Raw genomic sequence first — 14,435 nt, forward strand, 5'->3', positions numbered from 1 at the left:
TTGGGTACAGGAGTTAACTCCAGCCAGTTTCTGAGGGTGAGCTAACCAGTGGCCAGTATTAGCTTAAAGCAGTAGTCAGAATGGAGGGCAATGTGACATCATTAAGATCACCTAAACCATGCTGGAGGTTCTTTATTTCTCTTTACAAGGTCTTGAGTTGATACACTGTAAAGGGTTACTTAGAAGCTTTGCATTTAGAAGAATATTAAAGTGTATTTTAAATAATGACCATTTAGAGATTCTTCTATCTACAAGTATTGGTATTTCAAAAGCAAAACACAGTGCTATTACATAAAAGGCATTCGATAAATGTTTATTGAATAACTTTTGAAAAATGAGGCATTATCACTGTCAAATTACAGACATTTCTCCCTAGCTTCATCTTTAATGTTTACAGGTAAACTGAACAAAAGATTAGTTATAGTACAGTGTGTAGAGATTTTGCCCTAGAGTGTTCACATTAAAGGCACTTTGCTATTGTATTCTGGTTGGCAGAAGGAAGCTTGTCTTAAAGCTCATCCATGGTGGTAGCAGTAGGGAATAAGAGGTAGAAACAAAATATTTATTTTTGTAATTGAGGAAATTTTGCATGGACTAGACATTTATTTTCTCATTAGATCCTATTCCATTTCTGTATATAACTCCCCACCTAATTATTCTGCTGAAATAAATTGCAAAAACACCGAGAACTTGCTTACGTGTCTCTGTAATCCCAATTCTGCCTAGCTTACTGTTTTTCTAAAAATATAGTATGTGTTCATCATTCTCAGTGGTGTTTGTGATTTTATCCTTGTAAGACAAATTGTTTTAGAGATTCCAAGTGAATGAATTGGACCAAGTAATCTCTGAGATTCTTTTAATGCTAATGCTACTCTATGATGATCAAATCAATCAAGGAGAGATCCGGGTAAGACAAAAAACTTTTGGAAAACCTAGGGATTTATTAGCCTTATATTAACATAGAAGGAATTCTAGTAGAATAAAATGCCACAGATAAAAATTATATATATTTACTAGTAAAAAAACCCTGATAAACTATAAACAGCCTTTTGTGTTACTGAATGTAACCCACTAGGTTCTTCGGTATGGCATGGTGTGGCCGAGGAGAGCCTGTGGTTAATAGCACATCTTCTGGATTCCAACGCCTGGGTTTGATTTCTCATTCCACCACTCAGCAGGTATGTTGGCCTTGGGCAAGCCACTTCACCTCTCTGTGCTGCCTGTTTCCTCATCTGTAAAACAATGATGATAGTAGTAACTACTTTACAGGGTTGTTATAAAGATTAAGTGAATGAATTCTTACCCTTAAAAAGCACTTAGAATATTGCCTGGCATCTAAGCACCATACACATACTCATGGTCATTCTTCTTGTTCTTCTTATAGAGTTGACTTCCAAGCAGTCTTCCCACACTTGGTGGCTGTTAGGTTCAGGGGGCAGTTTTTTTTTTTTTCTACTAGGATACATACATAAAGCTTTGCTTGAAGTCTGTGAATTTAAAAGCAGCTAACTTTTTCAGTTTTCATTTACTAAGAGAGCTTCTCTAAAAAAAATAAAATAAAAATCTAGTATTCATGGAGCTGATGTCAGAAGCCAAGTAAGTACTATTTCATTGAAGAAGTATCTCAGCCATTGCCCTGGAATGATTTTAGAACAAGCAATCTAATCAGTCAACACTAATCAATGCTGAAAGTGCTGCCTTTGATATCAATGGTCATTAAAAAGTCCCATGACATTTAACTAAGACTTAAAATTACTCATCTCTATTTCTTGGCAAGGGTTCAAATTTGAGAATAAATTCCCTTTAGGTGGTTAAAGCATTTATAGTCTCCCTGGCCTGATGCTTTTAAGTAGTTTTGTTTTACTGGAGGAGGACTGTCTTCAGGTGCCTGTAGATGATGAAACACTCTTGTCATTCACAGTCTTAGTGTTAAGTCAATCATACTTCAAAAATACATCTGGCCCTTTGGCTTATGGTTTCTAATGCAGTCCTTTTGTAAATTGACAAAATTCCTTTGTCATTTTAAAATCACTTAAAGTCTTCATTTTTCTATCTTCCTTGTGAGAAACTCCCCTGAGCACTTTTACCCTAGTAGTTCTTTGAGAAATGTTTTAAAGAAATTCCAGAAGTGGTAAAGCTCAGAAGGGCCCTTATAGATACAAAGTACTGAAGCAAAATATGATGCTAAAGGGTAATAAGAGAATAAACTGGACTTTACTGTGAAAATAAGACCGTTATAAGGTTTGAATGTAATTTTTATGACTTCTAAGTTTTTTCAGAAAATCGTAATGTTACCAAAACAAAAAGTTCCAAAGCAGCAAACATACAGAAATTAAAAAAAAATAACGTCTCATGTACACTCTTTTAAAACCTAAGTGCTATCAAGCCTCTCAATTGAGATCTTTAACTATAAATAGTTTTTTGCCTTTTGTACTGTGCCCAGATCCCATTTCATGCGATTCGAATACAAATTCCTATGCATTGAGGACCTTGATTTATACGGAAGTATTTATATGGAAGTATTCCCAGTTGGTGTTTCTCATCGCGTCTTCTCTGAGCCTCTTCGTACATTCGCTCTTCTTTTCCTCAGACTGCAGTTCCCCGGAATGGATTGGGAGAGCGAGGTCGGGTTCCGTTTCAGTTGTTTCCTGGCTCCACGCAGCGCCGCTCTGCTGTCTCTCCAGCGTGGACCACCGTTGACAGGCTCCACGGGTGAGGGAGGCCCCGAGCGGCACGCGGGGGGCGTGGCCTGACCACGGGGCGGGGGCGGGGCCTGTCCGCGGAGCTAGACTGGCTGCGCGTCCCAGGTCGGCCGCTTCCAGCCGAGCCCTCGGCTACCGCGGCGGTGCCCCGAGCCAGATACTCTCGGGCTCCGTGCGACTCCAGCCGTTTCCTCGCTCGCGCGGCGCCATCTCGCCCCGCTGGAGAGGGAGACCTGGCGGCGCTCTGACTGAGGACTCCGGTGTCTCAGCCTTGGGGCACCTCCGGAGACAGCCAAGTGCCCGCAGGTGAAGCCGGCGTCCCAGCCCACCGACAGATAGCACCTCTTGGGAACCTCGACCACCGAGCCTTTTCCAGCGCCTGCAGCGCAAGGCGCACGGGGAGACTGGGGTCCACGGCGGGGGAAGGAGTGACCAGGACACCGATGATGGACGCACAGACCTGGCGCGTGGGCTGTCGCTGTCTCCTCCTTCTGGCTCTCGTTGGGTCTACCCGAAGCGAGGGCTTGCAGAGCTGCGAAGAAGTTAGGAAACTTTTCCAGTGGCGCCTGGTGGGACCTGTCAATGGGCTGCAGGATTCGCCGCGGGCAGGTAAGGCGCGGACTGTCGGCGCGGAGCTGTGCGTCTGGGCGCGGGCTGGGGCGTCCGGGGCGCCGGCCCTGCGCTCCGCAGGTTGTCTGAATGGCCCTTCTTGGGAAGATGACCTTTGAGGCCTTCGGGCCGCGCAGGGTGAATCCTGGGGAGGCCTCTGGGGAAGCGCGGCGTGAACATCCCGAGCGCAACGCAGCTCCGGGGACTCCCTGACTCCGCCTGCGGCTGAGCCGAGCTCTGGGCGTTTGCTTCCCGCCCAGAAGCACAGCTCCCTTAGTCTCGGCGGATGCGCTGGAAGGGGTCGGTAAACCTGCCAGCGGGGGACAGCGCGGCCTGACCGCGTTTCTGTTCCACGTGGGAACTTCCCCAGTGCCCTGCCGGGGGGCCTCGGTTGGCTGCTTTCTCGTACGGTGGACGGAGTTGGGCTGGTCGCTGTAAGTTTGACAGTAAAAACACAAAGCTGCCTTATCCTCCTTTACTGGAGAATGGGGCAGTGACAAGGGCGGCGGGTCCCCTCTGTCATTAAGACTCGCCCTCCCTGGTGTGACCCTTAGCTGCCGCTCCGCGCCCGGGCATCAAGCCCACCTTGCAGGAACCTAAACTACCCAGTGTGTCTCTCGGAGCCACTGGGTAGATGCAACGCCTGAAAGATGTGCCGGCAACAGGCGATCAAACAGAATGCATGGGGGAGCCAGTTGACATGGATGAGATCTTCCAGAGATTGAAAGGGAAAGAATGCAGTAAGTGTGGCAAGCGTCGATTCTGCTTCTCGTAAGCGCGTGTGCCTGCACCTTTACCCTGTGCTCCGTGCCCCCTCCGCGCAAATTTCCTTCTGCGGGCGGGATTTCCAGTTTACATTCGGTCTGGAAGAATAGGTCTTAGTTGTCAAACGCGACAGCAGGTGTCTGGAGCTAAGATCGATCTTACTGGAGCAATGCACCTAATTACGAGGCCAACACACTGACAAATGCTGTGAGCTTATTGGTTAGACGAAGAACTTGTGGAGGATGCTTGGGTCTAAAATCCGTCCTCTGAGTTTGTATGGTGAGGGGGCTTGCTCGTAGCACTATGGAGCTCTGGCTCTTTCGCTTGATTTCTTTGCTGGTTGTCAACTCAGTTCTGGAGTCATCCCACAAGGAAAATCTGGCCATTTGAGCCCGCCGAAACTATTTTAGTTTACAAGACTAGTCTTATAAACAAACACACAAATATTTATTTGAACACCTATTCGGTACTAGGCACTTTTTCTATACTACTTGAAACAACGTAGTTGGATATTCTCAGCTGAGAGCAGTTCTGTTCTCAAACGATACCACCCCCTTGTAAACCTGTTCTTATTTCGGTGCATTCGTTTCATTTAAAAAAAAAACAACCCACACTTGTCAGTAGCTAATGCAACTAAAGTGAGTGTGTGTGTTGGGGCAGGGGACTTGGTGAGGGCATTGAGCTGTGAAATCCTCACCTGAACCGTAGATTTTGCCCCCCCAGATCCCATAATTTGGGCTGATATGTTCAGTAAATGTTGACAGTAAGGCCTTGATTTCACCACCCATCTCATATCTCAGTATATCTGGTACCTGCTAAACATCATACAGTGACTAGAAGGTATTACATTTCTAGAACCTTGTGTGTGTTTCATCTCTTTTGAAGAGGAACTTTGCAGCGTTATCAGTCACTGGCATAACATTTTACTGAAACTGAAACTCTGTCCTCCAGAGAAGGAAATGGTTGCACTTATTTGTGTTTGATATACATGACACACAAAAAAGAGCCAGGATGGCAGGCATCTTCTTTTCTAAGGCATTCTGGATTGTTTCCCCATTGCTAGTACCTTTCTTTATCTGTGGCTTAAGGGCAATGGAGGAATCCTAGCAGCACCTACTCAAGGGGCCATGCAGGGCTGCACTCTTAGGGACATCAGTGGTGCTGGTGAAAAGAAGTGCTGAATTCTTTTGATATTTGCATTAAGAAAAGTCACGTGAAAGTATTATTCTGAATCAGAATCACCCAATAACAGGCACTTACATCTGAATTTGATATAATTCTGAATTTTTATTGTTTCTCTATTGTTGGTCATTTTTTATTTGAATAATTAAATGAATATTAAACTGTTTCTTTTAACAGGCACTCACATCTGAATTTGATATAATTCTGAGTTTTTATCATTCCTCTATTGTTGGTCATTTTTTATTTGAATAATTAAATGAATATTAAACTGTTTCTTTTAACATTGACGTCTCTTTTCTTTCCACTAAAAAAACTTTCATTCCCCATTTGAGTAAACCACACATACCACATGGTTCATAAATGCTTTTCTTTATTTTTGTATTTATATGCGATCTATAATATTTAGCTTGATTGAGTATAGTAGTTGAATCTTATTTTCTAAAATTATCCTCAATCTCAAGAGAGAACATAGTTAATATCTAAGTAGTCATTCTCACATAAGAATACAAATATTAATATTCTTTTTAGCCAGTGTCTGTATTTAGCACACAGGCTTTCATTGACTAGAGCTAATACATTTAAATTTGATATTTGTTTTCCTTGGAAGTTAATTTTTTTAGTGCTTTCTTGCATTTCTTGTCCACAAGTAGTTAATTCCTGAGATGCCTGGCCAAAATGCCACTTTTAAAATATAAGCAGGTAGAATAACTTTTTACAGTTTCATTCTATATTTGTGACTTTTACATCTTCTGAAAACTATGTTACCCAATCCGAAATTACTAAAATGGTGAGAACAGCCATTTAAGCTGTTTCTCAGATTCCCCTCACCTTTGTTCTCTACCCTGCTCCAATTCTTTTAAGCCTATTGAGCTCCTAAGGATGTTTGGATGAGAAATGTAAAAAAGGAGAGAAGGTGTAAATGTGATTTGAATTACAGATTTCCCTGTGTTCTGATTTTATTTCCTAGGTAGTAGTCAAGGTGCCCTTTGCTCTTGTTTATTTCACCCAGAAAAGAACTGTTAGTGAAAATGTCTTTTAAAAGGTCCTTTTATTTTTATTTTTTTTATTGGGGAGAAGGGATAATGCTTTCCCATTGAAATTCTCTTCACACAGGCATTGTTCACACATGCATTATTTCCTTTTTTTTAAAGAAGCTAATTCAGAAAGGAGAAGCTTATAAAAATCCAAGGCTACCTTCAGATTTTATATACCAACTAGTTTTTAAATGTGGATGTTGCTTGATACAGAGAGTAGCGTGTGAAAGATAACTTTTTCTTGGTAGCTTTGGCTGTAAATAGTATAATAAAAATAAACTTGATGTGGCAAAGTTAAATTCTAATACTATAGGACACTTTAAGTAGTGCGCTATAGTTCTTTTAAACTGCTTTCATTATAATCCAGTCTTATATTGGCTTCAAGGGCAGTGTTGTTTTATACTGATACCCAAGAGAAACAATCTACTTGGTGACCTTGGAGTTTGGAATTATAGACATTTGGGTTCAAAACCTGGTCCTGGCACCTGTGACTCTGTGACTGAGGTTAATCAGTTGTCCTCTTTGAACCTCCATTTTCTCATCTGTAAAATGGGGATGTTAGTTCTCAAAGGCATGTTGCATAGATGAAATGCAATAATACATGTATGTAAGATAGCACAAATCTAGGTACATAGTAAGTGCTCAAAAAATGTGTTGCTGTTATTACAGTTTTTTATTTAGTGTCTTGATTGTAGCTGAACTTGACCTTTAAGGGTGAAATTTTAGTTTTGGATCTCTATAAATCAGAATGTGTTTTATAATAACTAGTTTTTTAAAAGTCACAGATGATTGTTTTTAAAAGTGGGAAATACGTTTCTATCTAAAATGGTACTTATTAGGTCATGGTGAACATTTTGTTTCTTTTCATGAACTAATGGAAAATCAAAGAAACCTGTCTGAAATGGTATTTCTTAGGTTATAGTGAATATTGTTTTTTTGTGGATTAAGGGGGACTCTAAGAAAGAAACCAAGCTGCACTGCACCACTGCTAGCTGCAGCACCCGTAGCCACTGGTTCTCCCACCATCCTGCCATCTGTATTCAGGGAGGTGAAGGAGTGTGCAGGAGATGCCTCAGGGAGTCACATCATTCGATGGCCGGTGGCCATAGTCACTCATTGACAGTAATCTCAATTTGGGACTCTTGTTTCTCATGAACTAACCCCTTTTGCTGCTTGGGCAGCATGGTTATGGTGATCCAAAACCATAAACGGGACCCACAGGCTGATGTTGGGCAGATCAGTAATAACAGGATTGTCTTGGGTTGAAGTCCACCAGCCAGGAACCATCAGAAACAGGATGATAGTCAAACAAACTAGGTCTTATTTTCTGCAGCAAGGGAGATCGCACAGCTCAGGAACTGTGGGTGCCTCGGTTAGAGGCAGTTGAAAGGGGCTTTTTATAGGATTTGGCTTTGTGCTGGGTGATTACAAGGGTTTAAGGAAGCAGGGCAATTCAGGAATTGAGCATCTTCCTAACTTAGGTGTCAGGAAGATTAAGATGCGGCTACTTTTCTTTAATGAAGAAGCAGTAGTCACTCTTGCTGATCAAAAGAGGGGGATATTTAGTTACTTTTGTGGTTGTAGAGTGTCCTCGTGGCTATCCTGCTGCATCACAGGTCTCAAGTGGCTTTGTCTCATCATTGTTTTCTTATTCTGAGCATGTTGTCTCTGTTGAGTTGTAAACATCAAGCCCTAGTTCCAGTGTCAGGGAAACTTGTCACTTTCTCCTCTGGAATATCTGGCGCGTGCTTCGATGTCTAAGAAAATGATGTGTTTCATTTTTATCCAGGCTTTTAGTGAAGCTTCATAATGGGGAAGCGAGTATGATTTTCTACCTTTGGGCCATAGAGTATGACTCTCCATCAGGGCCTGAATTGTACAAATCACATCCTATTCCCTCATAGTCAGTTTATTAACAAATGTAAATGTTGTGTGTGTCCCTGTCCTCTCTCCATCCCCAAATTTAAGTTCCTTTTTGCCAAGTGTCCAACATCCTGTATTTGTATAATCAGCTTTAAGGAGGGGTGCAATTTAGGAAACTTAAGAATAGCATTTTATAATTATTTTATACTTCCCCCAACCATGTTTCCAGCTTGCTAGGACTTTCTAGAATATGGAATTTGGCTTGTCTGATAAGAACACCTTCCTGGTCTATAACACTTCTTTTATCATTAATTGGTATAAGACCAAGAGTAACATTTCAACAACCAGATACTACTTGTAAACAGACATGACTTATAAATCAATGGCCTCTTGATATAACTGTTCAAGAAACCACAAATTCATTTTGTTAAAATGGAGTCATGAGAGACTTCATTCATATACTTTGTTGAATTAGATTATGAACGTGGTACCCTATCTACTCCGTTAACTAACAAGAGCGATTCATTTTAATAGAGAGTAGCCATTTTCCATATCTACCTTTCTTTTACAAAAGCCTGACCTTTAGAAGACAAGACACCACCAATTGTGCCCTCAATTCTTCTACTTTTCAGCTTTAGAAATTTCAGATTTTACCAGTGGTACTGCTAAAATCATCCTAGAATGATGAGTCATTCTTCTGTGAACCACAACAAATATCACAGTTTTTGATTAGCCTTATCAGGTTCACATATGGCTGCCGTGTAAGTTGAATGTATAATACACTTTTTCAGAAAGAAAATGAGATTTTGTACTTTCATGATTTTATGAGAGTCTACACTTCTCTTGAAAATTTAAAATACTGAAAAGTACAAAGAAAGCAAAAATAATTTTACCATCCAGAAATAACTACCAATAACCCTTTGAATTATCTTTTCAACACCCTCATCAATCCTCTGCTCAGCGCATAAATATTTTTTGAAAGAATGTAGAATCACTTTTTCTTTCTTTGTAACATGCCTTTTCCAATCATAAACATCCTTCTAAATATGTATTTTTTTAGTGACTAAGATTCTACTGAATCTGTACCATTCACTGAATTCTCTACTGTTGTTGGAAATATAGGTTTCTAATATTTGCTACCATAAAGTCACACGGCTAAGGACATGAAAGGCAAATGTGCCAAACTCTCACCCCACTCACAGCCCTGGGATCGCCTTATCTCCATTCATTCCGCTTCAGGGTTTTTCAGTGTCAGCACCACTGACCTGTGGGGCTGGATAATTCTTTGTTGTTGGCAGGGGTGGCGAGTGCCGTCCTGTGTATTGTAAGGTGTTTAGAAGCTTCCCTGACCTTTAGCCCCCTGGATGCCAGTAGCATCGCCTTTCCTCACCCCCAGTTCTGACAACAGAAGATGTCTCTAGACATTGCCAAATGACCCAGGAGAGGTAAAATCGTCCTGACTGAGAGCCACTAGTATAAATGTCCAACCTATGGGTCCTTCACATACGCACATTATATAGCTGGCTGGCTTGCAAGCCTCAGGTCTCAGCTTAGGTGTCAGCTCCTCAGAGAAGCCTTTCTCAAGGTTCACTGAACCCTGTTCCCCGCTGTTTCTTTCATGGCACTTTTCACGGTGCCATATTTCTTTTCTTTTTGCTGTTGATTTTTCACCACTAGATTGCGTGCATGTTGAGGATAGAGAACATGTCTACCGAGACCGGTTTCATGGATATGAAACGTATACAGTCACACAGGGTCCCACACTCAGAAGGGCCCTATGCTTGGTTTAATGTCCTGCTGTTACCATCTTGAAGTTTGAAAAAGGGTCCTGTGCTTCCTTTCTGCATTGGGCCCTGCAAATTATGTAGCCAGTCCAGCTGTGTACCTTGTTCACTGTAGAATATCTGGTGCCCAGAACAGCGGCTGACACAAAATAGGAGTTGAAATGTCTGTTGAATACTTTAGTAAAGCTTCAAGGAGCCTCTTATTTCACTTTTTGAACCTCTCTGATTCTTAAGTTAAACTTCAGAAGTCAGTCCACAGGTATTGAACACGATTGAACAAGATTCTATTGATACAGTGATTTTTTTTTATGTTTTATGGTGTTATAAAAATGAGTTAAAAATTGGCCCCTATGTCTTTTACTTCTTCATAGCTGGTTGGGACCATTAGCCCAAAGCCCACTGGTGCCAAACTCAAATTTTTACAGTTCCAATTGCTTTAAATATAGCTCAAGTAAACATATTTTTAGTCGTTTAGAGTCTGCCTGCTTTGCAAACCCCACAAAGCTGAACTTACCTGCTAGCCATACAGATAAAATAAACTCTGGTGCAGTAAAAGACCCCAAGTTACTGCTGCCCTTTGAAGCTCTTTGACTCAGAGACTTCCCATCTTGCTGCTAAGCAATATCACCTAGACACGGGGGCCCCCTCTCCAATACCCGTCTCTCCTGGGATTTCCCTTGTTTTCTTCCTCTTCTGGGTGGTGGTCCTGCACCAGTGTCTCGGCAGGTCTCCTGCAGTGAGGGACATCCCCTCTCATGCAACCTGTCAAAGTGGCACCCAACTAAAGCTCATTGCATACTACTGCCATCGTGAGGTCCTGTCTTTTCTTTGACCAGCCCTGAAATCCTCACTCACCACGTACAGATCAGTATTTAGTTATTTCTAATATAAGGTTGGGACTCAAAAGTAGCAATACTGATTTTAAATGTGTTTCTTTCCTTCTGCTAGACTGTAGGCTACTTGTGAGCAGGAACTGTGATTGATTTATCTTTTTGTTCTGTGATTAGGCCAAACTTAATCAATTTTGATTTTTAGAATTAATCTTATATTCGTAGTTACCCAACAGGCTCAATTTATTGTGTTTAATTATGTTTTTTATGCCTGATATTAATAGAATGAGAAATGTAGATGGTGAAGTTTTAAAAAATATATTCTGATCTGGGCTTAGTTGTGTTGTTGAATAAATTGTTTATGTGGAGTTAATATCTTCTTATGTAACTGCCGCAAATTTTATAAAGTGACCTAATGCTTTTGAGTTTAAATTTAAAGAAATTTTTATCTGTCTTAGCTAACATTTTTGAAATGGAGTAAATTAATTGCCAAACCAACGGCTGAAAGAAAGTTTCCTCAAATGTCTTGCAAGGGAAGGAAGATTATTTAACATTTAAGGATTCATTTGCAGTTGTTATCACCGTGTAGACAGTGTGACCGATCTGCCTTAGAACATTAATTGATCTGTTATTGGAAGAGTGGAGAAAAATAAAGGTGACCAACTATAATTTACAATTGGCTGTGGGTTGGTCGGTTTGTGTTTTATTTGAATATATGTTTTGCAAAATTGTTTCTTTCCATGAGAAAATTAACAGTAAGGAACTGGAAGATGATTTGGTTTTTCCGTCTCCTACCCTGGTTAATTCCATGTTGGGAAAAAGTACAAATCACTTAGCTATGGAATTGTTCCTGAGCTGGGAAGATTGTTTGTTAAAGGATACTGACTTGGGGTCTAGATTCCATGTGACCAAGTAGAGAGGCCACAATCTTTCAGAGGAAGCAAGAAAATAACTGCTGTTAAATCACAAAACATGATATATGGTAGCAGGTACAATTTGTCTCTAAAGTATTTACAACAATTCCAATTTTAGAACTACTCACCTAGCCTTTAAGACTTCTTTTCAGTGATATCTTAGAAAAAAGCTTTTTTTTCCTGTGTGAATTGTGATTGGTTATTTTTTTAGGATATCTTAGAATTGGTTTTAGGAAGTTTTACCTAAGTAAAGGATTACTTAAGTCAGTGCTAATGAGACATGCATATTCTGGTATGGTTCAGCTAGTAACTTAAATATCTTTCAAATACAGTCATATTTAAAAGCTAGTGAACATTTCTTGTTTCCTAATTTAAATTGCTTATTATTCTTTTTAGGATAATGGGTTTGAATTACTGGTTTTCCTGTCCTGTGTTCCGATAATTAAATTTTCTTTAGTTTTTATAATTCTCTATGGCAATATAATGAAATAATCTTTGGCAGCTGTCTTTTTAGAACTCATAGTCTTTTGTTTTTCCTTGTCTTATAGTTTCAAGGGACGTTAGTTCATAATTCCTTCAGTATAGTATTCATTTTGGGAGAGGCTAAGAACTGAGAAGAGAGTTGGATAAAAAGCATATCAAGAGTGTGACTTCACTGATCAAATGAACGTAGAAATTATTTCTGCATGTCCTTGTTCATAGCATATATACTCTTTAAATGGAAGAGTGTCAGTATTAAATTACCTGTTCAGATTTATTTGCTTTTTGAACAACTCTCTTATTTGGTAAGGTTATACCAAGTTACGTTTGGTTCATTTTCTTTTGATCATTGAAAATGTCTGTGTTTAATGAGCTGAAACTGAAGTTGGTCAATAAAGTGAAGAGATTAATAGTCTGTTCTTCACCAGGCTTGGAATACATTTTACTCTGGGGTGTAAAAGTCATTTTTAAAAAGAAGATTTTTTGATTAACTTAAAAGGTAAAGGAAAGAGGAATAACATTGAAAGAGTCAAAAAGCTGAGGAATCCACGAGTTCTTCAGAGTCCCCTTTATTTATCAGGTGAAGATATGTGGGTCTGGATTTGAAGAGTTAAGAACTTTAGCTGCAAAACAAAACTAAATGTTGCTTTTTACCTTTCTAAGTTTAGGGTCACAGATAAGCTTAAAGTCGTTAAATATTTAATATTTAGTTTATCTTTGGACATATCTTACATAGAAAACAAGGAAAAGTGGTAAGTATGACAGAGCATTGAAAAGTTGTCATGGGATAAATAAATGGGAAATGAGACCTTTTAACTTATACTTTGTCCCGTATTATGGTCACATATTTTAGTGAATACCAATGAATTTCATTCTGAAATAGCTTGGTCTTGACTACATCACTTATTAGCTATGTGACCTTCAGCAGATAACTCAACCTCTCAGAAAATGTTTTTCTTTCTTCACAGGGATAGTATGTAGGCTGTTCCTTTTCCCTTTCAGTGGTTTATGAGGACCACATGGTATGGTGTAAAAGCTTTGTAAACAATAATATAATCCACTAATATAGTTAATTCTATCAATACTAGAAATGTAATTCTTAGATTCATTTAAAAAATTCTTTATATGAGATCAAAGAGCAGGCAAAGTAGAGATCCTTTTTCTTCATGCTAATAAACTTCTAAACTTTCAGATAATTTTCTCCCATCACTCACTCTCAAAGTATTGATCCTCTACTCACAGAAACTTAGTCCATCCTTTCACTCTTTATTTTAGTTAATAAGTTACTTAATTGTTTATAGTTTAATTCTAAGGTAAAATCAAATTTGTTTATTCATATTACGTAGTTTAAGATCTAAAGACTGGTCTTTTGTGAAATAATGTCATTTAAATTAATTCTATTAAGATCAAGAGGGAGGTACTTTGCCTGGAAACATGCTGATCAAATGCAAGCAGGGAGAGGCTCTGCAGCTCGTGATTGTCGTCATGAGGGGGAGTAGGGGTTAATTTTCTACTGTGTTTTATCACGTTCTTGCACGTCATAGTGCTGCTGGGTCTTTTTGTGTGTCTTCTGCATTGCGGATGAGAACTTTTTTTCCATAAGAAAGGCACAGAGGTGGAGCATGCTGGTCTCTGCTTGCCCCTTTAGATGGACTCTCCATCCTGCTCTGTCCCTGGACTACATCAAAGGCATTCTTGCCTCTGGCAGCCCTTGGGAAGCAGTGGCTGGAGAAGAAGACTGGGCAGGTGGAGTGTGGTGCATTCCAGGTCTCACCTTGTGGGGTCCCGGCAGCCTCCCTAAGTCCCTTTATCTAAGCACACAGCTCCTCTCAAGCGACCTCACTTCTCTTCTCTGGATTCTGGTAGCTACTTTCTCCTCTTGTCTCCTCTGAGGTAGTAACAGCCCCTTCTCCACAGTTATTAGCCAGGGAGTACTGCAGTATCCTTTATAGTTTTCCTATACCCTGCCCTTTATAAAAGATTTTATTGAATAATTCTATTTGAGATAGCAATTTATTTCCTTTCAAGATCCTTCCTGTATGACAAAACTTTATATACTTTAGATATTTAAACCCATAGCTTTCAGAGATCATTTGATTTGTAATTAAAATATATAGAAACACAAATCTGTTCTAGAGTTGAATTATAAATGCTTTTAGAGTTCTAATCAATGATGATCTCTCTATTCATATTCAGGTACCTCGTGATCATGCTTCTGTTAATTAGTTGTTTCTTTCCTTCCGTTTTCCCTCACCCCTTTTATGAAGAACAC

The 14,435-nt window shown here is 39.9% G+C and overlaps 1 protein-coding gene across 4 annotated transcripts in view; it reads left to right on the forward strand.

The window, feature by feature from the left end:
- The window catches only part of GPC5 (glypican 5), a 1,392,911-nt gene that overhangs the window by 17,487 nt on the left and 1,360,989 nt on the right, over positions 1-14,435 (forward strand). For 3 of the 4 annotated variants that reach the window (XM_030856918.2, XM_060288185.1, XM_060288186.1), the window contains exon 1: positions 2,772-3,311. The exons of the other annotated variant lie outside the window; for it this stretch is intronic. In XM_030856918.2, coding sequence (XP_030712778.2) covers positions 3,146-3,311 — 166 coding nt within the window. In that variant the 5' untranslated portion in view covers positions 2,772-3,145. Of the gene's footprint in view, positions 1-2,771; positions 3,312-14,435 lie in introns of those variants that run through there. 4 annotated transcript variants of the gene reach the window in all.

This window comes from Globicephala melas, chromosome 18, assembly GCF_963455315.2.
Source record: "Globicephala melas chromosome 18, mGloMel1.2, whole genome shotgun sequence".
In the NCBI taxonomy this organism is placed as follows: Eukaryota; Metazoa; Chordata; class Mammalia; order Artiodactyla; family Delphinidae; genus Globicephala; species Globicephala melas.